Source organism: Fomitiporia mediterranea, assembly GCF_000271605.1.
Source record: "Fomitiporia mediterranea MF3/22 unplaced genomic scaffold FOMMEscaffold_14, whole genome shotgun sequence".
Lineage (NCBI taxonomy): Eukaryota > Fungi > Basidiomycota > Agaricomycetes > Hymenochaetales > Hymenochaetaceae > Fomitiporia > Fomitiporia mediterranea.
The window spans coordinates 1,082,454-1,110,046 of NW_006760399.1; the positions used below are offsets into that span (position 1 = coordinate 1,082,454).

General features: G+C 42.9%; 5 protein-coding genes across 5 annotated transcripts; 2 read left to right on the forward strand and 3 right to left on the reverse strand.

The window, feature by feature from the left end:
- Positions 1-7: 7 nt before the first annotated feature.
- FOMMEDRAFT_161239 (TPR-like protein) lies at positions 8-2,986 on the forward strand (the record flags this gene model as incomplete). Its single annotated transcript, XM_007270802.1, has 1 exon — positions 8-2,986. A coding segment is annotated over one exon (2,979 nt), but the record flags the coding sequence as incomplete, so codon positions are not given.
- Positions 2,987-3,513: 527 nt separating this feature from the next.
- FOMMEDRAFT_161240 (uncharacterized protein) lies at positions 3,514-9,419 on the reverse strand (the record flags this gene model as incomplete). Its single annotated transcript, XM_007270803.1, has 3 exons — positions 3,514-3,683; positions 8,812-9,283; positions 9,357-9,419. The coding sequence occupies 3 exons, from the start codon at positions 9,417-9,419 to the stop codon at positions 3,514-3,516; spliced, it is 705 nt and encodes a 234-aa protein (XP_007270865.1).
- A 1,379-nt stretch (positions 9,420-10,798) lies between these two features.
- Positions 10,799-14,455, forward strand: FOMMEDRAFT_161241 (TPR-like protein; the record flags this gene model as incomplete). Its single annotated transcript, XM_007270804.1, has 1 exon — positions 10,799-14,455. The coding sequence occupies one exon, from the start codon at positions 10,799-10,801 to the stop codon at positions 14,453-14,455; it is 3,657 nt and encodes a 1,218-aa protein (XP_007270866.1).
- Positions 14,456-14,980: 525 nt separating this feature from the next.
- FOMMEDRAFT_70409 (uncharacterized protein) lies at positions 14,981-15,442 on the reverse strand (the record flags this gene model as incomplete). Its single annotated transcript, XM_007270640.1, has 1 exon — positions 14,981-15,442. A coding segment is annotated over one exon (462 nt), but the record flags the coding sequence as incomplete, so codon positions are not given.
- A 4,674-nt stretch (positions 15,443-20,116) lies between these two features.
- Positions 20,117-22,139, reverse strand: FOMMEDRAFT_143013 (uncharacterized protein). Its single transcript, XM_007270805.1, has 3 exons — positions 21,377-22,139; positions 21,229-21,306; positions 20,117-21,160 (listed from the first exon to the last, which is right to left on the reverse strand). The coding sequence occupies exons 1-3, from the start codon at positions 22,056-22,058 to the stop codon at positions 20,232-20,234; spliced, it is 1,689 nt and encodes a 562-aa protein (XP_007270867.1). The 5' UTR covers positions 22,059-22,139; the 3' UTR covers positions 20,117-20,231.
- Between the last annotated feature and the right edge of the window lie 5,454 nt (positions 22,140-27,593).

Consider the following 27,593-nt stretch of genomic DNA (forward strand, 5'->3'; position numbering starts at 1 on the left):
TGAAGGACATCCGGATCGCTTCAAGATATCAAGCAGCCTTGGACTTTCTCTCTTTCTGCGATTCGAGCGACACAGGAGGATAGAAGATTTGGAGGAGGCAGTCGAGCTTCATCGTGCTGGTCTGGAATTATGCCCAGATGACCAATTTCATCTTTCTATGTGTTTGGAAGTTTTAGCGAATGCTCTGGTAGCTCGCTTTCAATGGCGTGGACAGACCACAGATCTCGATGAAGCCATCGAGCTTTATCGTGCTTCTCTGAAGCTTCGCTCCGGCGGGCATCCCTTTAATTCCAAGACTCTAAACAACCTCGCAGTTTCCCTTCAAATCCGATTTGAGCAGCACGGACGTGCCACAGACATTGACGAGGCTATCGGGCATCATCGGACAGTCCTCTTATTTTGTCCTGACAGCCATCCCGAACGACCTGCGTCTCTGAATAATCTTGCAAATGCCCTTCGTACTCGATTCGAATATAATGGGCGGATCGCAGACCTTGATGAATCCATCGAGTATCGTTATGCTGTCCTGAGACTGTGCCCCGATGACCATCCTGATCGCCCCATGTATCTAACCAACTTTGCAATTTCACTCCGAACTCGATTTATCCAGCATGGACGGACCGCGGACCTCGATGATGCCATCGATCATGTTCGTACCGCCTTACGACTTTACCCTGATAGCCACCCAAACCGTTCCACTCCTCTAAGTTGCCTTGCATCGTTCCTTCGAACCCGCTTTGAACAGTATGGACAGAGCAAGGATCTTGATGAAGTCATTGAGCATCACCGTACTGCCCTAAAACTTTGCCCTGTCGGCCATCACGATCATTCTTTGTCACTGAATAATCTTGCAGCTGCCCTTCAAATTCGTTTTCAACAGCGTGAACTGACCGCGGACCTCGATGAGGCCATCGATCATGTCCGTCTTGCCTTGCTTCTTTGTCCCGATGACCATCCGGAACGTGGCATATTTCTGACTAATCTCGCAGACGCCCTGCTAGCTCGATTTAAACAGCATGGACGGAACACAGACCTTAATGAGGCCATTTCGCATCGCCGCACTGCCCTACAACTCTGCCCCGTCAACCATTCTTTATCTCTATATAACCTTGCAACTGCCCTCATGACTCAATTTGAACAGCACGGACGACCTGGAGGCTTTGACGAGTCTTCTGAGCTTCATTGCGCTGTCCCGCAACTTCGGCCCGATAGTCATCTTGACCACTCTACGTCTCCGAGTAACTTGGGTTCATCATCGCTCTCTTGCGTCGATAGGTTTGGGCTCACAGACAGTTTTGAAGAGTGTATGCAATTATTCGAACGTGCTGCCGAACATGAGTTTTCTAGCTTGGTGATACGCCTTAGGATCGCCAGGCAATGGGCTAACTTTGCTCGGAGTCATGCTCACCATACTACTCCTAGAGCTTACAAGGCAGCAATGAGCCTCTTGCAACAGATCCTCATTATTAGTCCCACACTTCTCGCACAGCACGACGTCCTCACGGGGAAAAACAAATGTGGAACACTTGCACTAGACGCGGTAGCTTTTGCTATAGAGATAAACAGGCTTGAAGAGGCTGTAGAGACACTTGAGCAAGGAAGGTGTTTACTCTGGTCGCAGATGCGTGGCTTTAGGACACCTCTAGATCGCCTATCAGAAATAAACGGAAAGCTTGCTGACAGGTTTAGGAATGTTAGTCAGCAGCTGGAGAGTCTTACAACATCATCTAACGGATTGCAGTCTGGTCCAAGCACGGCTGGAAGCAGGTCATTTATACTGGATGTGCATAGAGAACGGGAACTGTTCGAGGAGAAGCTTAAGCTGAAGAAGCAACTCTCAAGTGAGCAGAAGGATGCTATTTCCGAGATACGCCGAGTCCCTGGCTTTGAAAACTTTCTGACAGCTACACCGTTCAAAATACTCCAGCAGGCAGCTTCAGAGGGTCCGGTGATTGTAGTCAACCATAGCAGATATCGGTCCGATGCACTCATTGTCCTCCCACGCAAAGATGTAGCAGTTGTCTGTGTCCCATTAGATGGAGAATTTGGCAACGACAGCATTAAGCTGTGTATTGAACTCTTGGAAACACGGGCACATTCCAAAGCTTCTTCATTAGAATATGACAAGATACTCCGCCGAGTAAAGAAGATGTTATGGGATAGAGTTGTCTCCAAAGTCGTCAAGAAGCTTGAGGAGCTGGGGATTCCCAGAGGATCACGCATATGGTGGTGCCCTACGTTTGGACTTTCTGCTTTTCCTTTCTACGCAGCAGGACCCTTTGAGGATGCAAACGGCACTGTGAAGTATTTATTGGATGACTATGTGTCATCGTATACTCCGACACTCGGAGCTCTCATCAATGCGCGGTCAAGGGAGAATATTAATATTGGTAAACCTACAATGCTTATTGTTGGCGACACAGTAACGCTTGGGTCTACTGAAGCTGAAGTTCGTGCTGTTCAAAAGAACACCTCAAATTATGTCTCATCTCACAGAGTCCTTCTAAATGAGAAAGCAAATCGCGAGAAAGTGCTGAAGCATCTGCAGAAAGCAACATGGATCCACTTTGCTTGCCACGGGCATCTGGGGCGTGGATCACTTGACTCTTCTTTCCGGCTCTCTGACGGCGGATTGACATTACTCGATATCATCCGAGCTAACCTCCCGAACGCGGAGTTTGCATTCCTCTCTGCTTGCCACACTGCTGAACAGGATATATGTAGCTTGTATGATGAAATCCTTCATTTAGCTGCTGCTATACAATTCAGTAGGTTTCGAAGCATGATTGGGACAATGTGGGAGCTATTCGATCCGGATGGCCCTCTGCTTGCAAAAGAGGTTTATTCATACATGGGAGGGTATGAAGACGGTGAAGTGATACATAAGCGGTCCGCAGCCGCGCTTCGTAGAGCTGTTTTGAAATTGAGGGAGGAGGGTGGTGTCATGACGGAGCAATGGGTTAACTTGGTACACATTGGTGCTTGATTGATGTATGCAGTCATGCTTCATCCGTAGAGTGCTGATCTGTTGGACTGGAGTGTTTAGTTCTTCTCATTTTTCAGAACAGCTATTCTATGATGGTCTCCGCTGTCCTTGACCTGTTTCCTGTCTCGGATTAAATAATGGATCGTAGTTTGTAGGACATAATTGTATGACAGTACCGGACAGATAGATACTATCCTTTCTGTAACTCCATTCATTGCGATGTAATGCGTCCTCTCCCAGAAACTAGGTACGTTATCTATTGCTGTCAACAAGTCGAGAAAACAGGATGGTAAACAGCAAATCAATACGACAATCCAAAGTGACATCATGTACCTCGTCACCTCTACTCATGAAATTCGGTGATCCACCTGGAACCTATCCTATGCAAGTTTCATTCTGCACGTGGCCCGATTCCTTGTATTCAAGGAACGCTCAGCAGCTTCGAGTGTTACAGCTCACATCTCCGTTAAAAGCGACATCTTCTTAGTTGGAACTTGGTGGGCCTCCCGTCGCTGTCACCTGACTTCCTATTTAGGGCTCGGTACCGTACCGTATACGGATACGGGCCGTATTATACGACCCTTATACGGATACGGCTCGTATAATACGGTGCCGTATTTCTGAACCCGAAAACCTATACGGATACGGTACAGCCGTATACGGAACGTATACGCCATATACGGATACGGCGTAGTTGCTACATTTACCAAGGTGTAGCATGAAATGTAAGGGGCTACATCATTGTGATATTACCTCTTTAGTATAGAAATATTGAATTCTACCTATATTATGCCTTAATCTACATGAAATGTATAAAATTTGACTTATTGACATTTTGTTATGTAATTTAGTCTGTGATATTTGTCATAAAGTCGAGTCATGTGATGTACCTATATATCGGAATATATATCAGATTGCACATATTTTTACAATAATAGTGCTGAATATATTAGTAAATGCTAGTATAAGTGTCTGAACATTGAATACTACTTATTAGAGCTTCAGTATTATGTTTAGAGCAAGAGTTCCTATTATGAGATGATTAGTTTATTAACAGACAAACTACAAGACAATGACTTCATAATGTCTCAGTTAGAATACATACAATATAAGGACAAGAGACACTGAGTAGTCAATTGTCACCTCACTCCTTGTCTATGTGTGCCCCCCTTAAGTTTTCCCTTTTAACAGGTTATGAGCCTTGAGCTCCCTGTATACACACATCTACTGTACACTCTAAACCCTTTACTTGTATACATTTGCACACATTTGCATCATGGTTCCCTCACATATGGATACATACTGTAAACCAGCCAATGTACCTAAATACTTTGGTCAAAACATTACAATGCTTAAGACTAAAGTGAACTACAAGATGTGGCACTACTGTATTGTTTCTAGTGTTACAGTTATGTACTTTGAACACTTACTAAAGGATGAACTGTAGAACAAAGCCAAGAGAGAGATGGCTAAGACTATTCATACATACATAGTTAATAACATTGCTGACACAATATTGGCAAACTATATACACTTTAATATGTCTATCCCTCAGTTAATGAAAGTGCTTAAAGAATGCTTTAACTCTTAGACAGTATGTAAAAAGGCTATCAACAAATCAGCACTGTTTATTTGTAGAGACTATGTAAAACATTTTGGACATACATTAGACAGACTTGAGGAAGCATATGTAACTCTGTCTACTAACAGTGATCCACCATACAACTCTACATACAAAGCAGCAATATTGCTTACTACTCCTAAGCAATATACACACATAGTAAATATAATAATACAATCTACTGATGCCTAAAACAAAGGCAAACCAGTTGATGAACATAAGAAAGTCAAACTAAAGCAACTAATCCTTGTATTATAGAATGCCTACAATGATTACTATACTAAATGAGTACAAGATTCTAATGATTGGACAAAGAATAATGTACACACTAATACAATGTATAAAGCTAATAAGTAGAGGAAATTCAATCTGCCAAATCTGTTCAATCCAACAAAAGCAAAATGTTTCAATTGTGGAAAAACAGGACATTTCTCTAAGGAATGCTATAAACCTCCTACTGAAGCTATAAAGCTTGCCTACACCAAACATCAAGCTAACATTGTGTATAAAACAAACCAAACTGTGGAAAACATGACAAACACATTTATTATTGAAAACCCAAACAAAAACAACATTGAATTAAAGGAAGGTAATGTTGAAATGAATAATAATACTTATACTCTTATTCTGAGCAACCAGGACAAACAATTCAAACAATATACTTTCTGAGTATGTACCAACATATTTACAAATACAATCATAGCTAACAAGAAATCCTATATGTAAACAATAGATTTACTTGATTCTGGTGTATCAATACATACTACTCCTTATCTATTTCGATTAACAGATGTACACAACATAACTCCTACAATTGTAACTATTGCAAATAGATTAACAATGACTCTTAATTGAGCTAGATCTATGCATATTGAAATCCTGAAGAATATACAAGAAAGAAGTGTCATAACATTACAAAACGTTTATTACTATCTACAAATGAACTTTTCCCTCATAAGTCAAGTGCTACTATGTAGGGAAGGTTATTATTTTATGTTTACAAACAATAATTGTATTATAACATCACTATGTAATGAATATGTCAGACATATACAATTGAGAAATAACTTGTATATTTTGTACAATAATCATTTGTTAAAAATGATGAACAAACTATCTATTTATAATATACATAAATGCCTCAGACATATAAGTTATGATTATATTAAACAATTATTAAAGACACAACCAAGTGTACTATCAACTAAAATAATGAACTATAAAGAAAAAGAATGTATTGAATGTATAAAAGCAAATATCAAACATACACCAATACCAAAACTACATTAATCTCCTCTTGCAAATCAATTTGGAGATCTTATTCATATTGATATTATTGGTCCTATTAAACCACACACATATAAGAACATATGCTACTTATTAATGATTGTAGACAATTCTACTCATTAGTGTATAATGCTCAAATTACAAACAAAATCCAATACATATACACAATATGTATAATGGACAATCAAAATATTTACATAGTACAGAGTTAAAATAAAGCTTTTACAAAGTGATAACAATACTGTATTCCTTAGTGAAGATTTCCAACAATATTTAGATTCACAAGGAACAAAATGAAGATTAACAGTACATCATACTCTGTAACAGAATGGAATAGTGGAACAAACTCATAAAACTATATTTAGAGGTGTAAGAGCATATCTAACATCTACTAAATTACTGTTTACATTATAGGCCAAAGTAGCAATTCATATTACTTATATTCATAATAGAACACTGTGTACTACTTTAAATTACAATACCCTACATTATAAATGTTACAGAACCTACAGAACAATTGATAATATATATGAATTTGGTCAATATATTATTATTCACAATGAAAATCCTACAAAAATACAACAGTAAGGTATCATTACTTGTTAGATAGGATTAGCAATAAAAGTAAAGGTCATAAAACTTGGCACAATAATAAAATCACCATTGAATGAAATATTCAATTTCTCAAAGGTAAACCTCCTCAAATTGAAGGGGAGAAAATAGACAATACAAACAACAATACAAACAAGTGTTTAATAATTAAAAATAACAAAACAGACAATAGAATAATAAGAACAGACAACAATGATACAGACAACACTAATCCTAATAAAAAAGGAAAAGTAGTAGAACTAATGGACTTAATGGACAACAAAGTTAAATTAACCAAAAAAGAAGTAGAACCTAAACTACATTGATTGGAACAGAAACAGAAACTGACAGAATGTGCTATTGAGCTTGAACAATGTATGGAGAATAAACATGTAACAAAATGTATGTATACACTTAGTGAAAAGGATAAAGATAATATTATCATTCATTTAACAGAATTTAATACTAAAATAAGTGAAATACAATTGGATCTGACTTCATTTTATGAAGCAATCCAATGTCCAGATCATGATTCATAGATTACAGCTATGAAAGACAAAATAAAACAATTAGAAAATTATAATACATAGGAAATCACAAATCCATATGATAATATTAACATTATTGGAACACAATTTGTCTATAAAATAAAGCAATACACTGACAATAGTATAGAAAAATACAAAGCACAATTAGTAGTTTAAGGAAACTATCAGATTAACAGCCTTAACTATCATATAGACAATTTATTTGCTTCTACTGCTAGACTATCTACAGTACAATTAATATTAGTATGGGTAGCATCTAATAATTATGAAATACATTAGATAGATATAAAATTGGCATATCTGTATGGACAATTGATGGAAGACAAAGAAATATATGTTAAACCTCCTCTAGGTAACTTAATAGACAAATTACAGAATGGACAAATATTACAATTACAAAAAGTGCTATACAGATTAAAACAAGCTAGTAGAAGATGGTATAAAACACTATCTAATATACTACTTAAATACAGATTAACGAAATCCAAACATGATAACACTGTATTCTTTGTAAAGAAGAAAGAAATAACTGTAACCATATTATTTGTACATATTGACAATATTACTATTGTAGCAATGAATAATAATACTATTACAATAATAAAACAATCTATTACATGTTATTTACAATATACAGACAGTAGCAAATTACACTAGCTACTTAGTATAGAGATTCAACACAACAGAGAGTATAGATTCATTAGGATGTATCAGACACATTATATTAATAGTATAATAGAATGTTACAAACTTACAAACAAACAAAGTGTACAAACACTTATACAGCCTAGTACACAATTAAAAACAGTATTGCAAACTAATAACAATAGAGAACAAATGTCTGATATACTATACATAAACATGGTTAGTGTACTTAGATACATTACAGACTGTACACAGTCAGATATAGTATTTACAACAAATCAGTTAGCTAAATACCTTAATGACCCTAGTATAGAGTATTATCTAGTACTTAAACATTGTTACATGTACTTAAAAACTACAAACAATGTCTGGCTCCAACTTAGTAGTACAAATCAATCAATATTGAACAGATATACAGACACAGACAGTATAATGCAAGAAGGGTATTGTACAATATCAGGATATACATTTTACTTAAGTAATTCATTAGTTTTGTAGTCAAGTAAAAGACAAACACTGGTGGCAAATTCAATGTATGAAGCTAAATTAATAGCTCTTGTAAGAGGAACACAAGAAGCAATTACACTTACTCATTTAGCTGAAGAGATTCTGCAGGTCTCTGATACACCAATTAATATCTATTGTAATAACAATACTGTTATATGAATGGTTACATTAGACAAACTCAAATATTCAGAACAAACAAAGTATTTAGATTATAAGAAAGATTTTATTAAATACTACATTGAGTTAGAGTACATAAATGCAAAATACATACAGACAAACAATCAACAAGCAGATATATTAACTAAAGCACTATATGTACCACAAGTCAAACATCTTACTAGTTTACTCAGACTAGTAAGAGTTTGAAGGGGAGTATTATGAGATGATTAGTTTATCAACAGACAAACCACAAGATGATGACTTCATAATGTCTCAGTTAGAATACATACAATATAAGGACGAGAGACACTGAGCAGTCAATCATCACCTCACCCCTTGTCTATGTGTGCCCCCCTTAAGTTTTCCCTTTTAACAGTTCCTTTCATTTAGTAGCTGTATATTGTATACAGGCATATACAGTCTGTATTATACAGACTAAATACGGTTACGGCCTGTAAAATACGTACCGTATTTTTGAGTCAAAATTTTTATACGGATACAGTACGGCACCGTATACGAAAATGCCGTATCTGTATAATACGGTACAGGACCGAGCCCTATTCCTATTCTCGTTCGGCTAGAGAATGAAATAATTTGTGATTGCCGCATTGAAGGATCAACTGATTGCTTGAGGAACGGTAAAGGCGTAGGATAGTCCTCAGCGCATGTCGAAGCCTGCGACTGCGAAGTCGTCTGCCTCCTCACCGGCAGCCGCTTCCTATTCTCCGTCTTCGCACGGTCCAAAAAGCTCGACGTCCCACTTACGCTACCAAATTGCGAAGCGTCCAAATCACCTGGCTCAGTGCCTATCGTGCCTATCGTGCCTATCGTCCAAACAGTCTCGCTCGGCATTACCATCTTGTTCTTCCCCCACGCGCTAACGGGCATGGTATTCATGCGTTTCGCAGTTGTAGACTCGTAATTGGTACAAGCTTTGAACTGAGTCGGATTTGACGCATCGTCCCTCTACTGTCGTTCTTCCATACCTGCGGAACCTCTGGCAGGGGCTGACTTTGTCCTTGAATACCGTCGCACGCCGTTCGGAAGGGTGCCAGATGTGGAAGGTCGAGAACATTGAGCTTCGCAAGTCTTGCTCTTCGTTATCGAGTTATTGGACCCGTCTCTCCATCTGAAGGATGGGTCGTTGGAGATTCATAAACAGTATGTGACACAGCAAAAGTGTCATAAAGATCAGGTGAGTTCTTTGCACTGTAGCAGACGTCAGCGTCGCTTTTCCTGATTTTGATTTGACACGGGTCAGTAGATTCTATGGTAGTAGTCAAGTGTCATTATTTTCTTGCTTCGTAAAAAAAATGTGGTGAATAGACTCATACCTTCACTGTCTCCAGCTCCTTCTTCTCCTGAGCTCCCAACACCCACGTACCCATAGAAATCTCCTGCCCAGAGCACCTAGTCTTGCCTTTCCATCTCCCGAATTAGCTCTTGCTTTCTATAACGGCAATAGTGGTGGAGGCCAGAAACTCGATACCAGCAGGAACTTAGGAACATTCCACTCAACCACAGCATTAGGTAAAGGCAGGAACGAAGGAACCTTTTATCTCCATCCACTGGCACGTCCTTCATATTGTTAACGTTCGAAATGGGTGGGAAGTGGCTGTCTTCAAGCACCTTATCTAGAGTTGTATCATGATCCTGTACAGATTGTCTCTTTTTCTGTACTGTGAATTTGATGACTCTAGTCTGCATTTTGTGTAAGTGTGGTAACAGATGCATTTACACCTGGTACACAGCTCAAGTGCTGCACAACAATTTGCACATGAGTGGCTAGGCTAGGGCAAGTCAGGTTAGATTAGGTAGAGTTAGTGAACCTGTGAGATTGCTGGTAATTGAAGGAAAAATTAAAATTAAGAATATGGATAAAAACGTTGTCAAACGAGCTTGACAGCAATCCATATTCCAGAGCGTTCAGGCCGTACATGTGTGATGGCGGTGATTTCTTGTCCTGTTTAGGACTTTGAGCGAGAGTTCTAGAAGATTACACAATACAGATTTATCCTTTCTTGTTATACAACCCTAAATCGTCCTTACATTAGCATCGATCTATTGTTGCAGCTTCAACGTGTTCCCAGCATGGCCGGACAGTATATAAACGTCTGCCCTCTGCCCTCTGCCCTAACAACATTCCATCTTCCAGTACAAATACTGTCTTCTGCATCAAGTCGTTCACTGCAACATTAGCTATTTACACATTTCCTGCAGGTTTGTCTCTTCATCTATGTACTCTGGTACAAAGAAGTGATAGCAAAGAAGATTCTTAGGCCTGAGGATACTTTGTGTAGAAAATAGCAGATAACACAAGCAGGTTTCGAGAACTAAGGAGTGTTTCAGGTAATGCATCCCTTGAGGCTCGTCTTCTTCACTTCTAACCAAACACGCAGGTTAACTGAAGATAGTTGGAGCCATTGACAAACAGTATTGCAACACCATTCCTACATGGAGTACTACGTGGACCTCGAATTGATTTGTGGTGTACTCCACAACCTGGCATTTAAACACTGGAACCAGTTTGAGCAATCACAGGATCTGGAAGAGCTTGACTTGTCTATTTTCTATGGCCGCATTTCACTTGGACTTTGTCCTGCAGGATATCAGGGTCACTTTGACATATTGATTAAACTTGGAGGGTTTCTTCACATACGATTCGAGCAATATGGGAGAATAGAGGATCTAGAGGATGCTATAGTGCATTGGCATGCTGCCCTGCAGCTTTTCCCCGATGACCATCCCAATCGCTCCACGTTTCTGAGTATCCTTGCGATTTCCCTTCAAGCTAAATTTCAACGGAATGGACAGACTGTAGACCTCGACAAGGCAATTGAACACCATCGTTCTGCCCTGCAACTTCGACCTTACAACCATCCCGATCGCTCTGTGTCTCTAGATAGCCTTGCCACTTCCCTTCAAAGTCGATTTGAGCAGCATGGACGGACTGTGGACCTCAATGAGGCCATTGAACATTATCGCGCTGCCCTGCAACTTCGACCCGACAGCCATCCCGGTCGCTCTGCGTCTCTGAATAACCTTGCGAATTCCCTTCAAGCTCGGTTTAATCATCATGGACGGACTGCAGACCTTGACGAGGCCATTGAGCTGAATCATGCTGCCTTGCAACTCTTCCCCGATGACCATCCCGATCGCTCTAAAAGTCTGAATAACCTTGCAAATTCTCTTACAAGTCGATTTGAGCGGTATGGACAGACTGTGGATCTCAATGAGGCCATTGAGCTAAGTCATGCTGCTCTGCAACTTTGCCCCGAAGGCCATCCCACTCACTCTATGCTTCTGGACAACCTTGCAATTTCCCTTCAAACTCGATTTGGACGGCTTGGACAGACCACAGACCTTGACAGGGCTATTGAGAATCATCATGCTGCCCTGCAACTTCGACCCAATGACCATCCCAAGCGCTCTGCATCCCTGAGTGGTCTTGCCAGTTGTCTTCAAACTCGATTTGAACGATATGGACAGACGGTGGACCTCAATGAGGCCATTGAACATTATCGTGCTGCCCTGCAACTTCAACCCAACAAGCATCCCGATCACTCCGTGCCTCTAAATGGCCTTGCCACTTGCCTTCAAACTCGATTTCGACAGTATGGACAGGCCACAGACCTTGATGAGACCATTGAGCTGGATCGTGCTGCCGTGCGACTTTGCCCTGACGGTCATCCCAATCGCTCTGTGTCTTTGAATGGCCTTGCCTCTTCCCTTCAAACTCGATTTCAACAGTCCGGACAGACTGCAGATCTCGATGAGGCCATTGAGCTGAATCGTGTCGCCCTGCAACTTCGACTCGACGGCAATCATGTTCATGATTCGTTTCTGAATAACCTTGCGGATTCCCTTCGAACTCGATTCAAACAGTATGGACAGGCTGCAGATCTCGACGAGGCCATTGAACATCATCGTGCTGCCCTGCAACTTCGACCTGACGGCCACCCTAATCGTTGCTCGTCTCTGAATAACCTTGCGTTTTGCCTTCAAATTCGATTCGAAAAAGATAGACAGACTGCAGATCTCAGCGAGGCCATTGAACATCATCGTGCTGCCCTGCAACTTCGACCTGACGGCCATCCTAATCGCTTCAGTGCTCTGACTAATCTTGCCTCTTCCCTTCAAATTCGATTTCACGAGCATCAACAGCCTGTGGATCTCGATGAGGCCATTGAACATAGTCGTGCTGTCCTGCAGCTTCTCCCTGACAGCCATCCCAATCGCTCCGAGTCTCTGAGTAACCTTGCACATTGCCTTAAAGCTCGATTTGAACGGTGTGGACAGACTACAGACCTCGATAAGGCCATCGAGCTGAATCGTGCTGCCTTGCAACGTCATCCCGAGAGCCATCCCGAGGGTTCCACATTCCTGAGCAACTTGGCTTTTACATTGCTCTCCCGGTTTGAGAAATTCGGGCTCATCGACAATTTTGAGGAATGTATACAATTGTTGGAACGTGCTACTAAACATGAATCCTCCAGCTTGGTTAACCGACTCGCCGCCGCAAGTAGATGGACGGATGTCGCTCGAAGTCACGCTCACCATACTGCATCTAGAGCTTACAGGGCAGCAATGCTACTTCTCCAACGTGCCCTAATTGTAAGTCCTACTCTTCATGCACAACATGACTTCCTCGGAGAGAAAGGCGAGTACCAAATGCTCGCATTAGATGCAGCGGCCTATGCTATAGAAGGGAAGAGACTGGAGGAGGCAATTGAGATACTTGAGCAGGGAAGAGGTTTACTCTGGTCACAGATGCGTGGTTTTAGGACACCTCTAGATCGCCTTGCAGGAACAAATAGAGGGCTCGCAGACAGGTTCAGGGATGTCAGTCGGCAGCTGGAGAACCTTGTAACATCTAAAGCGTCGCAGCTTGATTCGAGCGCAACCGGAAGCGAGGCATCATCATTGGACGCGAATAGAGAACGGATTTTGTTCGAGGAGAGGTTGAAGAGGAAGAGGAAGCTCTCTGGCGAACAGGAAGAGCTTATCAATGAGATACGTCGAATCCCTGGTTTCGAGGATTTTCTTACAACTACGCCATTTAAAGTACTTCAGGAGGCAGCTTCAGAGGGTCCGGTGATTGTAGTCAACCTTAGTCAATATCGATCTGACGCACTCATTGTCCTCTCCCGAGAAGACTTACCGGTTGTCTGTGTACCATTAGATGGAGAATTCTACGAAGACAGCATCGATTTGTGCAACGAGCTCTTGAGAACACGAAGACGTTTTAAAGTTTTCTCATTGGAATATGACGAGGTGCTTCGCCGAGTAATGAAGATGTTATGGGATAGGGTCGTCTCCAAAGTCGTCAAGAAACTTGACGAGCTGAGGATTCCCAAGGGGGCGCGGATTTGGTGGTGCCCTACGTATGCGCTTTCTGCTCTTCCCTTCCATGCAGCAGGGCCATTCGAGGATGCGGATGGCACTGTGAAGTATTTATTGAACGACTACGTGTCATCGTATACTCCGGCGCTTGGGGCTCTCATCAGTGCTCGTCCGAAAGAAAACGAGGGTGACCCTGCAATGCTTATCGTTGGCGACACCGTATCTCTTAGCTCGACTGAAAAGGAGATTCGTGCCGTACGGAATCATACTCGGAGCTACATTTCGTCTCCCACAATATTTCTGAATGAGAGAGCGTGTCGCGACAAGGTAATTAAACGCCTCCAGAAAGTCACATGGATCCATTTTGCTTGCCATGGCCATTTGGGGTCACTTGACGCTTCTTTCCAGCTCTCTGACGGGGGCTTGACATTGCTCGATATTATCCGAGCTGACCTTCCGAACGCCGAGTTTGCATTCCTCTCTGCTTGTCACACTGCGGAAAGGGGTGACGCAACTGAAGAAGACCTCCACTTATCCGCTGCCGTACAATTCTGTGGTTTTCGAAGCGTGATCGGGACAATGTGGGAAATGTACGATGCGGATGGTCCTCTGCTCGCGAAAGAGGTTTATTCATACATGGGAGAGTATGAAGATGGTGAGGTGATACATAAGCGATCTGCAGCCGCGCTTCGCAAAGCTGTTTTGAAATTACGGGAGGATGGTGTCACGACTGAGCGATGGGTTAACTTGATACACATTGGTGCTTGATTGACGTATGAAATTATGCTTCATTTTGTCAGCAGCTAATCTGCTTGACTGGTGTGTTCAGTTCTTCTCAAAATTTCAAAATTTATGTAGCTGATCTATGCATTGACTCCTGTAGATCCTGACGTGTTTCCTGTATTGCATTGAATAACGGCCCGTTGCTTTATAGAACATAGTTGTGTAATTATTTTGAACGGATAGACGCTATCCTTTCTGCATCTCTTTTATTCATGCGTTGTAATCTAATATGTCATCATTTCCTTTATAAAAAAAGAACTCGGTTATCGTCTATAAAGAACAACACGATAAGAAAACAGGGCAGTAAAACAGCGAATACTAATAGCAATCCACAGTAAAAGCACAATCCTCCAAGTGAACAATATAGACAACAATGGGAAGAAAGGTCCTAGAAAAAGATCGTCACAGAGAATATGCGTAATCATGAGTCCGGTGCTCTAAAAATCTGTAGCAGGACCTCAGTTAGTTACATTACTCTGCATGAATCACAAAGATAAGGGGGCCACAACACACCTTGATAGTCCCACTCTTCAAATCCTCAAACCGATAACTCACGTACTCCACAGTCTGAATCCCGACATGCTGATTCGCCTGATACACCCTCACCTTACTCTTCCTCGCCTCAAACTCGCCGATCACACCAACAACCGGATCTCCCTTCGTACCTAATTCCTCTTGATAACTCGAATGTAGCGGTCCTCTTACACCCTTGAACAATGCGTTTTGTAAAACGATGATGTCTCCGGGCAGGATTTCCGCGTAACGTTTGTGTACTGTTTGGGCAGTTTGGAAGTAGATGAGGTGGCCGTACGGGTAACGTGCTGTACGGGAGGGAATGCATGCGGACGGGACTTGACGTGCGACGGAGAGGACGAAACCTGGGTATGTGCCGTCTCCTACGAGAACCCGACGGGATTTATCGTGTAGAAGAGCTGCAGCGTCAGACATGTACACGCCTACTCTACCCCATAAGTCCAGAAGATCGTCGCTGGAGAGACGTGCGCTCTTCGGATTTGCGGTATTCGCGTTCTCGCTTCCTGAGCTGGGTTGCAAAGATATTGGTGGGGCAAGGGAGATGGTGCCGCCTGGTAAGGACTTGGAGGTACTAGCTGTACCGGAACTCTTTGATCCTGTAGTGTAAGTTCCCGTAGTACCTGTTGTACCAGTAACTCCGGAGACGGAACGGCTGTGCTGCATGGAAGGCGCAAGTGGTACGCTCGGCGCAGTCGTCGCCGGAGCACTTGACGGTCCGCCCTTCTCTCTCCTTCCATTCTCTCGACCGTTCGTTTTCGTTAAATCAACCGTACTCGGGAAATTCAACGATCCACTTGGGATCCTAGGCAAGTCCCACTCCGCCCGAGGGATATCAAACTCCTCTGGTTCCTCTACAAGTACAAAGTCTCCGCTTATCGTACTCAAAGGTCGCTCGGCCGCTTCGAGTGTTGCGGCGCGCATCTCTGTTATAAGTGATATCTTGCGCGTGGGTGGACCGCCTGTCGCCGTCACTTGACTTCCTGTCCGCGCTCGGCTGGAGAACGAAATAGTCTGCGATCGCCGCGGTAAAGGATCTGCAGATCGCTTGAGGAAAGGTAAAGGCATAGGGAGGTCCTCAACAAATCGCGAAGCCTGCGATTGCGACGTCGTCTGCCTCCTCGCCTGCGGCCGTTTCCCATTCTCCGTCTTTGCACGGTCCAACAAGTTCGACATCCCGCTCACGCTACCAAATTGCGAAGTGTCCAAATCACCCGGCTCAGTGCCTATCGTGCCTATCGTACCGACGGTCTCACTCGACATCACCATCTTGTTCTTCCCCCACGCGCTAACGGGCATGGTATTCATGCGTTTCGCAGCTGTGATTGGCAAGAGTTTCGAGCTGAGTCGGATTTGACGCATTGTACCTCCGCCGTCGTTTTTCCATACCTGCGGAACCTGTGGTGCAGACTGGCTTTGTCCTTGAGTTCCCTCACCTGCAGTCAGAAACGGTGCGGGACGTGGAAGGTCGACAGCATCGAGCTTCGCGAGCCTGGCTCTTCGTTGTCGAGCAATCGGATCCGTCTCGTCGTCTGACGAATGAATCTCTGCAGACTCGGAAACGGTGTGCGATACAGTCGAGGCATCATTAATATCAGGTGAACTCTTCGAGAATACAGCTGCGATGGCAGATGTTAGCGTCGCTTTTCTTGATTTTGATTTGACGCGGGGGTCGGTGGATTCTACGAAAAAAAATACTTCAGCTTTAATTTCTTTCTCATTTTTGTATGAAAAATGGCTAATAGAACTCGTACCTTCGTCATCTCCATCTCCTTCCTCTTCTGAGCTCTCATGCCCACGCATACTATTGAAACTCATAGAGCTCTCCTCCGCCTCGCCCAGTGTGCCTAACCTCGCCTTCCCAGTATCAACAGTCGCTTTCTTCGGCGGCAACGGTGGTGGAGGCGGGAAGCTCGAAACAGGTGGAAACCTCGGATCATCCCATTCGCCCGCCGCCGCAGTAGGTAAAGGCTGGAACGAAGGCGGAGGAGGGAACCGACTATCATCATCCACATCCTTCTTGTCATTTACGTTCATAATTGCGGGGAAACGACTATCTTCAAGTGTCGTATCTAAAGTCGTATCATGATCATGAGCAAGTGTCTCTTCTTCTAAACTATGCATTTGGTGACTTTGGTCTGCGCTCTGCGCGAGTGTGGTGACAGACGCGTTTGCACTTGGTACGGCTGAGGTGTTACGTGACCATTTAGATGCGAGTGGATAATGGAAGTCGGGTTTGATTGGTGGAGTTGGTGGACCGGGAGCTGAGTCAAATAATAAAAAAATCATATATAAGATATAAATATTAAAAATAAGGATAAAAATAAACTTACATTCATTCCTCGACCTCGCACTCTTGAAACTCGAAAGTCTCCCATCCTCAGAGGACGAATCGTCTCCACCGCTTTCTTCATCGTCCTCATCCGGCGAATCATCTCCCTCTACGTTGATCTGTGCATCACCAGTCTCATCGACGTCACTCATCTCCTCGGGCTCTTGGACGACGATGCGACCGCTTAGAATACCTTCTGCGCCACTATCGTATTCTCCTCCTGCAGTCACCTCCTCATGCCCAGTATGCTCCTCGACGGGAGGTGGTAATGGTGGAACTGCGCGATGAGGTCGTCTCGGTTTCGGCTCTTCCTCCGCTTGCACTTGTTCCGCGTCACTACCCGACTCTTCAGGCGGTGGAGGCGGCGGACGTGAAGGCGGAAGAGAAAGCCTCTTCCTAGAAGTACCAGTCTTTTCAGGAACAGGAGGTTCTTCGTATGCAGGAGGTGAAGAAGTATCCGGAGAGACAGTGGGAGATCCCTCTTGCGATTCGACTGGAGGCGGTGGTGGTGGACGCTGAGGCGGGATGGAAAGTCTTTTCGAAGGAGTTTGAGTATCGGTCTTTTCAGATACACTTGATCCCTCCGATGGTGCAGAAGGAGGGGTCGGGATCGAGGGAAGGGAGGAATCCTTCTCACTTTGCGGAACGGGAGGAGGCGGTGAAGGTGAAAACGCTTTTTCAGATTTCGGAGTTGGGATAGTTGGGAGGAAAGCGGCCTCGACCTTTTCTTCCGCAGGCGGTGTCAACGAAGCTTCAATTGTAGATGCTAGAGCAGCAACAGAAACAGGAAGAGATGGTGGAGGTGGAGTCGACGGTGCAGTTACGAACAACTCGCTAGCAGTAGTAGAAACGTCGGTGGTAACAGAACCTGCTTTCGCGCTTTTCGCCTTCAGAGTAATCATAGATGACAGAGCAGCTTTCAATTCTGCTGGAGGTGTCGGCGTTTTACTCCGTCCTTCATCGTTATTTTCCTCGGTATTCTTGCTGAACACGCTCGTTTCACTCGTCTCCCGACGGCCTTGTGCCCTCTTTGCCTTGGCAGCAAACACCGACGCAAGTTCGCTCTGCAAATCCGCAGAAGGTGTCGGACTCGTACTCCTAGCCCTCCCTGTATTCTCAACTCTGTCCCTACTTGCCTCCCTAGCAGGAGACTTACTACTCCCATTCTTCGACTTCCCACCCCAAATCGACGAAAGTTGCGTTTTCAAATCCGCAGATTGCGTTGGACTCGTACTCCTACTCCTCCCTTCATTCGTATCCTTCGCAAATCGCGCATGAATCTCGCCATTAATCTTGTTAGTTTCTTCATCCACGGTTTTCGTAGAGTGCATCGACCCTCTCTTTCTCTGTCCCTTCGGCGTACCAGGCAACCCAGGCGATCCAGGCGACCCAGGAGGTGAGAACTGTAACGTCGCCTCTAACGATCTCGCAATCTGCGATACGGAATTCCTCCGCTCAGGCGTCTCTATCCCCGTATTGTTACTATTAGCAGCGTCATTATTATGATTGTTATAGTTAGAAATAGACGGAGGCTTGGAACCACTAGCGGCCGTTGCGCCCTGCACAAGTGCTGCTTTCAAGAGGGGAGTAATGGAGGAGGAAGAGCCTTGACGGTCGTGTGTCATTTTGCGTTTTGGATGTTGGAGAGAGGCTGGTTTGGGCTTGATTGGTGGTGGTGGGGAGGTTGCTCGACGGACGGACTTGGGAGGTGTAACGTCTCCATCCACTGAGTTGACACCTGATGTTTCCTGAGAGACACTGGAATCGTATTTGGGTGTTTGAGGCGTAGAGAAAGAGTTTATGGTGTTGTTCCGCTTGAGAGTCATCTGTGTATGCGCGATTATATTATCCAAAACAGGTGGAGACGACGAGGAAGGTTCAGTCGCACTCCTCGCATGTACCGGACTCGTCGCAGACGTGGATTGTCTTCTCGCAGGAGGTGCACGGTAGATCGTCGAGTTGGTCGTTGTCGATGGAGGAGTCGGCAGAGGCGGAGCAGGAGGAGGCGGAGGAGCCGAAGTCATAGACGTCGGCGATTTCACCTCATCCTCATCCTCCTTCTCATTGTCGTCGTTCACATCGCTCTGCGCAGTGATCCAAGTACCCGTCGTCGTTGATGAGCTCGTCGGCAAACCAGATAGTTTCGTTGTTTCGTGAGTTTCAGGTTGAGCGACAGTAATTTCTTGACCCTCGTCATTTTGCTCCCGTTCCCGTTCTCGCTCCTCCTTCTCTTGTTCCTCCCGCTCCTGTTCTTGTTTCTGTTCGATATCGATCTCGTCGTCTGACTTTGGCGGCGTCGGTGGAGGCGGCAAGTTCTCCTTCTCCTTCGCCTTGTTCGCCTTACCCTGTTTCGACCTCGATTTCTTCACTTTCGGCGGCATTATAATTTCCCACTCTCTACAATTCAACTCGTCAAGAGCAATACAAGCAGCAAGTAACCGCCGCCGTCCTTAAAGTTTCGCGTGTCTCCAGCACCGAATGCACGTCGTTATCGATATATCTAGCTAGTCAGTCGAGGTAGTCGAGGTAGTCGTGTGGGTAGAAGTTGTCGTTCCCACCGAGGATTTGAGTGTTGTGCGCTGTACGTGTCTGCCGTCCGCGTGTGCCGCGCTGCCTCATGGCGTCCCTTTTTCTCTTCGTTATTTTTCAGGGTATTTATTCCTCTCGTCTTCTTCTCATCAATGTTCTTCATACTGTATTTACACAAGAAAATACACAGTACTATTCAATGATTCACGTTCCAAATCCCTAAAATCGAAAAGAAAAGGGAAAATCCAAAAAATCCAAGATTGTACACTGTCTATGTTAACTAACCCCTTTCTTAAAAAGTACACATAGATTATCGACATTTAATTTCTTAGAATCATCCCACACATATACAGCTCATCGCTCATCCGCTCATTTACCACCCTTCCCACTCTTCCCATCCCTATGCTCTTTTCCCGACTTCGGAACACGCTCATGCGCATGAGACTCCTCTAATTCACCCTCATCGTCGACTTTCTTAAGCTCATCAGCAGCCTCCGTAATGTCAATCGAGTGATTTTCCGCTTCTTCTAGTGTCGTGGACACGTCACCTGGCTTTGAGAGGTCGACAACAGGGACAGCTGCTGCTTCCTCTGTCTTCGTTGGCAGCGCATCGGGACTATGATTATGAACGTCTTTCCCTTTCTTCGCGTCCTCGGTCTCTTGGCTGGCTATTTTGGGCGGTAAAGGAGGCGGCGCCGTTTCCTCTTCTTGCTCTTGAACTTCAAGGTCCTCCTCTGGCTCTGGTTCGTCATCGCTCGGTGGAGGGGCCTCTGCTTCAGAGTCTGCCTCGGCGTGGAGGTCTTCCGAAGCTTCGACGTCAACTGGGATTGGTCTGGCCGCGGGAACAGCGTCAGCATCACTTTCCACCTCAGCTCGATCCTGCTCCTGTTCTGGCTCTTCCTCCTCCTGTTCCTGTACAGGTCTAGGCGCAGCGAACGGGTTGATCCCACCCGACTTGGCAATCCGATCCGCGATACGTTTCCTCCGCGCAGCAGCTTCTTCTTCCGTCTCTTCAGCCGCTGGCACCTCCTCTTCCTCTTCCTCATGACGTTGTTCGACAGGAGGCTCTTCTTCCTCTAGCTTCTTCTCGTCCCGTTCTGCAGTTTCCAAAGGCGTTGCGCTTGCGCTTTCTTCTGTAGGTACAGGTGGTAACTCGCCTAATGGTGCACCAGGAGACTTTGGTGGACGACGACGCGGTGGAGCTGCACGTCGCGGGCCACTCGGGACGGGCATTGATGTTGGAGGGCTGCGTGCGGAGGATCCAGACTCGGCAGAAAGAAGGGACGTTTCGGATGGAGCTGATATTATTATTAAAAATACATGTAATTAGCACGCATATATGGACGTAAAATGAACGGTTGCTTACCACTTGGTATGTCAATCTTTGTTGGAGCCTCGGATGCGGATGGCTCATCTGGACTTTCAGCGGGTTCTTTGACGGTCGCTAATTATAAATAAATAGTTACATTGTCAGCATCAGTGTCAGCATTGACATCAATGAAATGCAGACTTACGTTGTGATGATGACGAAGGAGTCGCACGCGGCTTCGGCGCAAAGACAGGCGGGCCCATACCGATACGCGCACCGCCCAGCCGCGCCATTCGAGCAGCAATCGCAGCCCGACGTTTCCTCTCTTCCTCCTCGGGGTTTTCTTCACCTTCAGCAGCAGATTCGCTTTCTTGTCCAGGTGAAGATGGCTTGTCGGCATCACTAACTTCAGGCGCACTCTCACCACCTTCAGCATCACTCGCAGCAGATATGGGTGACTTCACACTCGCTAGTGGAGATACTATCACATCTTGATCACTCCCTCCTTCGTTTTCAGCAGGGGAGACAGGTGCTGGAGGAGGCTTCCACTTCGGTCTATCACCCGCAGGTCTCGGTGCAGGCACAGGAGCAGCAGGCGCTGGCGCACCAAACGCACCACGTCCCTGAAGTGCAGCCATACGCTCCTTAAGACTCATCCCACCCATACCAATGCTCTCCTTCGCATCCGCATGATGCCCTTCTCCTCCTTCCGCATTCACAGGTGGAGGAGGGGGCGAGGACTGTCTCGGTTTCCATTGAATATGTCCTGGTTTGGGACGAGGAGCAGGTGCAGGAGGTGCATTTGAGGCTGGTTTCTGCTCGAATGCTGCGATTCGGTCGCGTAGTGAGCCTGGCTTGGGTTTGGGTGGTGGAGATTCGTCGGACATCGCGATTAAGCTCTGATTTATGTGCTTGTTATCGTCGTCGTTGGCTGTGAAAGAGGTGAGAATAGGGCACTGCGGTCGTCGTGGTCGTCGTCAAGCTCGCTCGCTGTTCAGTGTACGCGCTGAATAGGCGTGGGTCGGTCAGGTGACTAGATTATGTCAGCTTTCTATTACTCAATCATCTCTGAGCGTGATTCATTGCTCACCCCAATATCTCAAACTACAGGCCTGTAAAAGTTACATTTCCACTACATAGAAAATATGAAAGACATTCCATGCAAGGAATCAATTGAGTAGACCATAAAGCTAGGCTTAGCCAAGGAGTATATACACAATAAAAGTGTTTTCTATGTGCCTGCAGCTTGTGCCTCTGCATGGATATTTTCCTCGTGACCATGTGCACTATTGGCAGAGCTACTGGCCCTGACCAAGGCATCAGTGGACCAGAAAATCACAGCTTAAAATGTCTGTTGGTCTCAGGACATGTCACCTCCACCTCAGATTTTGTCCACAGAGCTCTGTCTGTAGACCAAAGACATTAATATTCTAGTAGACACTGTCATCAGCTTCTGACTTGGTCTGTGCACAGTTTACCTATGCGTCAGTGTAGCCTTGCTTGCCTTGTGGCTGCCCCTCAGGGTTTATAAGTAGCCCTGCTATCTCAGATGGATGGGTACCCAACTTTCCTTTGCCCACCATACACACATCTATTTCACCCAAGATGAACCTTTTCTGTACAGAAGCGACCCGATCCTACATGGATATGATACATGAGGCGACGGGTTCTTACCCCAACCTAGAACCTGAAATCAAAATTGAAGTGAGCATCATCCTACTACTTGATTAGACATCTTGGTTTCTGAACTGCTGAGGTTTATAGCCTGGTGACTACAGCAGAGTTGATAGTATTACTGGTGGTTTTGCCAAAGAAGGCAATGTATACTAGGATCCAGTGACTGTGAAAATCGCAGAAAACCTTAAGCCTGTTGAAAAGTCTGTGAAAGAAGACAAGATGGTTATGTCCAAAAAGGCTTTGATTATAGACCCTAACAATACAGAGGGACTGTATGTATCTTCTATTCTATCTTGAGTTTATTTCTCAAAGTTGTAATGTTTAGTAATAACTATTTACCTCCTAATGCCTCAAACAAGCATCATGTTGTATTTACTGGTAGTAAAGGTGCTACTATCTACATTCAGCAGGAGAGCACAATTTCCATACTAGATAAGCTGCTTAATTTGCTTACAAATGATTCTAAGAGTGTAGCTCTCCTTAAAAACAAGGACATTATAGTATCTGTTAATGTTTCTTCCTGCTACACTACAGTGACCTTTAAGAGCAGTAGTATGTCATGCCTTCCTTCTCTAAGAATTATTGATATAGATTACATATTACAGGACTCTGAGTTGGTAGAAAAGCCTACCTAGTTATATTTGAGAAGACAACAGAGTCTCCTGTCCTAGGAAGTATTATTTTAGGGAACAGGATCAACTTTGACTAAGGGTCTGAAGGAATCTACTATCCTCTTTATAGAACAACCAATGTGAAAAATATTCAGAGAGAAGTAGATGAGAGTCATTCTGTAACAAAGTTCCTCTAGAGAGGTTAATGACTCATGGATTGAATGAGATAAAAATAGAGTATGTGTTAGTAACAGTATAGAGGGGACCTGAAGGCTCAGTAAGGGGACCCAGGCTACAACTATTCTACACAACAGAAATATGGAACACAAGTACTAGAACATAGTCAGAACTTGTAGAACAAACATAGAGAGAGAGTAAGACAAGAGTAGAGTATATAGAGTAAGTCTAAGAGTACAGGACTACCTAGAGTAGACAAGATTAAGACTATAGGACTGGTCTGATCTTGTACACCTATATATACTAAACTATACAAGAGTACTTAGAGAGTATGAGCTATTAAGAATAATAAGCTATAAAGAATGAAAGAAAGGAAGGTCAAAGATAAAGGTACAAAGAATGAAGGGATGGACAAAGGGTAAGAGACTATAGAATGAACAAAGAATGAAAGGGTGGTTAAAGGAATGGGATGATAAAGTAAGGAGGGGTAGTAGTAAGAGTCAGTATGTATATAGTCTATAAACAGTACTTCTAAGGGATAGAAGTCCTGAGTTCTAGTACAGAAGGGTGTAGAACCCTTAGAACTAAAGGTATAAGAGTAGAGAACTATAACATTACCCCTCCTCTAAAACCAATTGTCCTGATTAGTAAACATTAGGTTTGGTTAGTGACTCAAGTATAGGTCAGAACAGTAGGGTTTAGAAATCTGTAAGACAGAGTTAATGTAGAGCACCCAGATAAAGTTAATAGAAGTCTTGAATCACCTTAGTAGTATAGGTAAGATTCTTAGCAGGTTCCTAAGTGTATTCTTCAACTGAGTATTCTTTCTAGTAAATAAGGAACTTGAGTTTTCTGTATACTAGCTTAGTATTTACTATATACTCTACTTTGTATTCTAGTTTGGAACCAATGAGTTCTAGTAGAGGTAGTAGAAGTCTTTATTATAAAGGAAAACTCAGATCATAGTACTAAGACAATAGAACCTTGTTAAACACTAGGTGTATGTACTTCTATATTGTTAGAAGCTAGAGTTTGTAGGTAGAGGTACTAACCTTCTTTTTAATAATAAAGAGTCTAAAGCACTTGTTGTCCAACTTCTTTATTAGGCAATTCATAGTCAGATTAGTAGCTTCTAGTATAACTTTGTTACTAGGCTAGTAATCCTTGGTTACAGACCTCTTCCAATCATAGTTCTACTTTATAACTTACACTACCTTCTCTAAAAGAGCTTGTGTGTCCTTTCTAGTCTTGTGTATCTGTTCTGTAAAGTCTGTTACAGATTCAGAACTACTGTTCCAGTTTAGAACTGTCCCCTAGTATGAATGTCTCTTATAGTTGAGGAAGAACAGAGACTGTCTTGTTACAGAGTGTTACTAGTTATTATACACAAATTCTGTTAAAGCTAACCATTCAGACTAGTCTGACTATTAATAATTGATGAACATTTGGAGATAGAGTTTGATCTTCTAATTAACTCACTCAGTTTAACTATCAGTCTGTGAGTAATATGTAGTAGAAGGATTCCCTTAAATTCTGAGAAGTGTGTACAAGTTCTGTATGAATTTTAACTCAAATTACAGTCTATAATTGTGAATGAGCTTTTAAGAGAGTCTGTACAACTGGAAGACATAATCCTAATAAATGTGTACTATACTTTCAGAAGTGAGTTCTATTCAGGTTAGAACTATATAGACTTACTTAGAGAATCAGTCAACAATTATACAGATAGTGTTGTAACTCTAAGACTTGAGTAGCTTACTAATCAGGTCTACTAAGACTTTTTCCTAAGAGTAATCCAGAATCTGATGTAGATGTAGAGGAGCCTAAACCCTTGTCTAGTAGGCCTTAGTCTGTTAGTATGTATTATAACTAGTTACATACTTTAGGATTTCCCTCTACATTCCTAGCTACTAATAGTTCTAAGTAATAAGTTCCTACATTTTGTGTTAGCTCAGATGTTCTGTAGTCAGATTGTTATAATAAGCTCAGACAATGTTCTCCTACAGCTTTTAATTCTTTAGAACATACAGTCAGCCTTCCTAGTAAACTTGTCCATTCTTATCCTCCTCCTAGTTCCTAACCTACTTTTCTAACTACTTTACTACAACCTGGTCCTGTGTGTGTCTTAGAGCTTACTGTATACAAGTAACAAAGTCAACATTCTTAAATTCAAGTCAGATCTCTTAGATTGTCTTGAACACAAAATGAGAATTGTCTAGGAGAACAAGATTTTCATTATTATTCTCCCCCCTTTCATAACCTACTTGTCTTGAGAGTAAATCAGCTTTCATTATTTGTATTCTAGGTTTGTAAGTTAGTATAAAGTTATAGTTTTACAGTTCTAACATTTAACAGGCCTAGTAGTAGTTGAGCTTCTGAGGTACCTAGAAGTACTAGAGATTAAAGTAATCACTCTAAATCTTAAACTTTTGTATAACACTAAGGAGATATTAATACTACTCCTCTAGGGAACAGACAATTGTAAGGAGTTCCTTGTTATAGATAGAGTAGTTCTGTTCTGTTACAGAGAGGGATTCTGATTGGAACACTATTAGACACTACTTTCTGTTAATAAACTAGGATAGTACTACTTTATTCACAAAGTCAGAAGAGTTAGCTTCAACTCAGAACTTGTTTACAACTGTTAGAACTACTAATACAGGCTTACTAGTAATAGTCTACTTGAGAGACTCAAACACAGACTATTACTAATCCCTCTATTACTAAGGAACATCTTTGCTAGTAAGATTATGAAGGGGCTAGACAATAGTACTAAAGTCTCAAATGAAGTATTAGTAGTAGTTCACAAACCTAAGGAATACTTAGACCTGTTTCAGGTTCTAAGATTGTAACTAGTTCTAAACTGTAGTTACCTTTACTAGATCTATACAAACCTCTCCTCTACTGATTATGAAGCCTAGATAATCTACTGACTCTTGTGTAAAAGAACACTTTACTTCTTAGAGAAACAGTTTATTACCTTAGAGCTACTATAGAACTACTCAGATTAGTTAGTAATAATACTCAACTGTCTGAGTAAAGATTAGAATGTTGTCTAAATACATACTAACATACTCTAAGTCAATCAGATCTGTAAGAATGTAATTCATGAATGACTAGAACATTGTAGACAAGTTAGTTAGTCTAAAAAACATTATGGTTGGTTTGTACAATCTATAATTAGTTTAGAACACAGTCTTCTACTTATCTCTGTCTTAGATCCAAATATTATTGTATCCTTATCAAATGTCTAACTTAGTAAAAACCCTAAATGTATGTATCTTATTAATAAGCTCCTGAATTAGAGGGAGTAGGTACTTGTTTTTAATAGTACCTTTATTAAGGTAATAATAATCCTGGACTAGGTAGAGCTTTCTATCTTTCTTTTTGACAAAGAAGAAAGGGGAGGCTATAGAGGACTTTAAGGGTCAGATCCAGCTATTCTAAAGATTTTCCTGAAGGAACTCATTGAGTGTCTCCTACTTGTCTCTGTTAAGCAGGTAGACCTTACAATCCTTAGGTTAGAAACCCTTAGTCAATTTAATTATATAGTTCTAAGAGTGATGTTTAGGAAGCTAGTCAAATTCCTCTTTACTAAAGACTTTAGAGAACTCTCAGACAAAATCTAGTAGGCTGAGTCTATATGTGTTCTAAAGTAGAGTTGTTCTAAGAGGGTTCTAGACTGATTCTGTCTTAGACATTCTTTAGATCAACTCTGTTCTGTCTTAACTAGAATATGTGTCCACATATTTACTCTAGTTAAAGAAGAACAACTAGTCACCTTTATTAGAACTGTTAGTAACATTAGAAGTATCTGTATCTACTCAGAATAGTAGTACAAGATAGTCACAAGACTCAGAACACTAATCAAACATGAGTGTTTACTCTAACTAGTTAATAGTAGGGTTGTAAGCCTTAAGCTATTCAAATCTAATAAAAATGTCTGTCTTTCTAAGG

What these genes read in the sequence shown, in the direction of transcription:
- FOMMEDRAFT_143013 (XM_007270805.1), bottom strand. Translation starts at nt 22,058, where the DNA reads ATGTCCGACGAATCTCCACCACCCAAACCCAAGCCAGGCTCACTACGC. An exon ending in TCCTTCGTCATCATCACAAC is followed by an intron (nt 21,307 to 21,376) that starts GTAAGTCTGCAT and finishes ATTTATAATTAG; the next exon opens with CGACCGTCAAAGAACCCGCT. An exon ending in AAAGATTGACATACCAAGTG is followed by an intron (nt 21,161 to 21,228) that starts GTAAGCAACCGT and finishes TAATAATATCAG; the next exon opens with CTCCATCCGAAACGTCCCTT.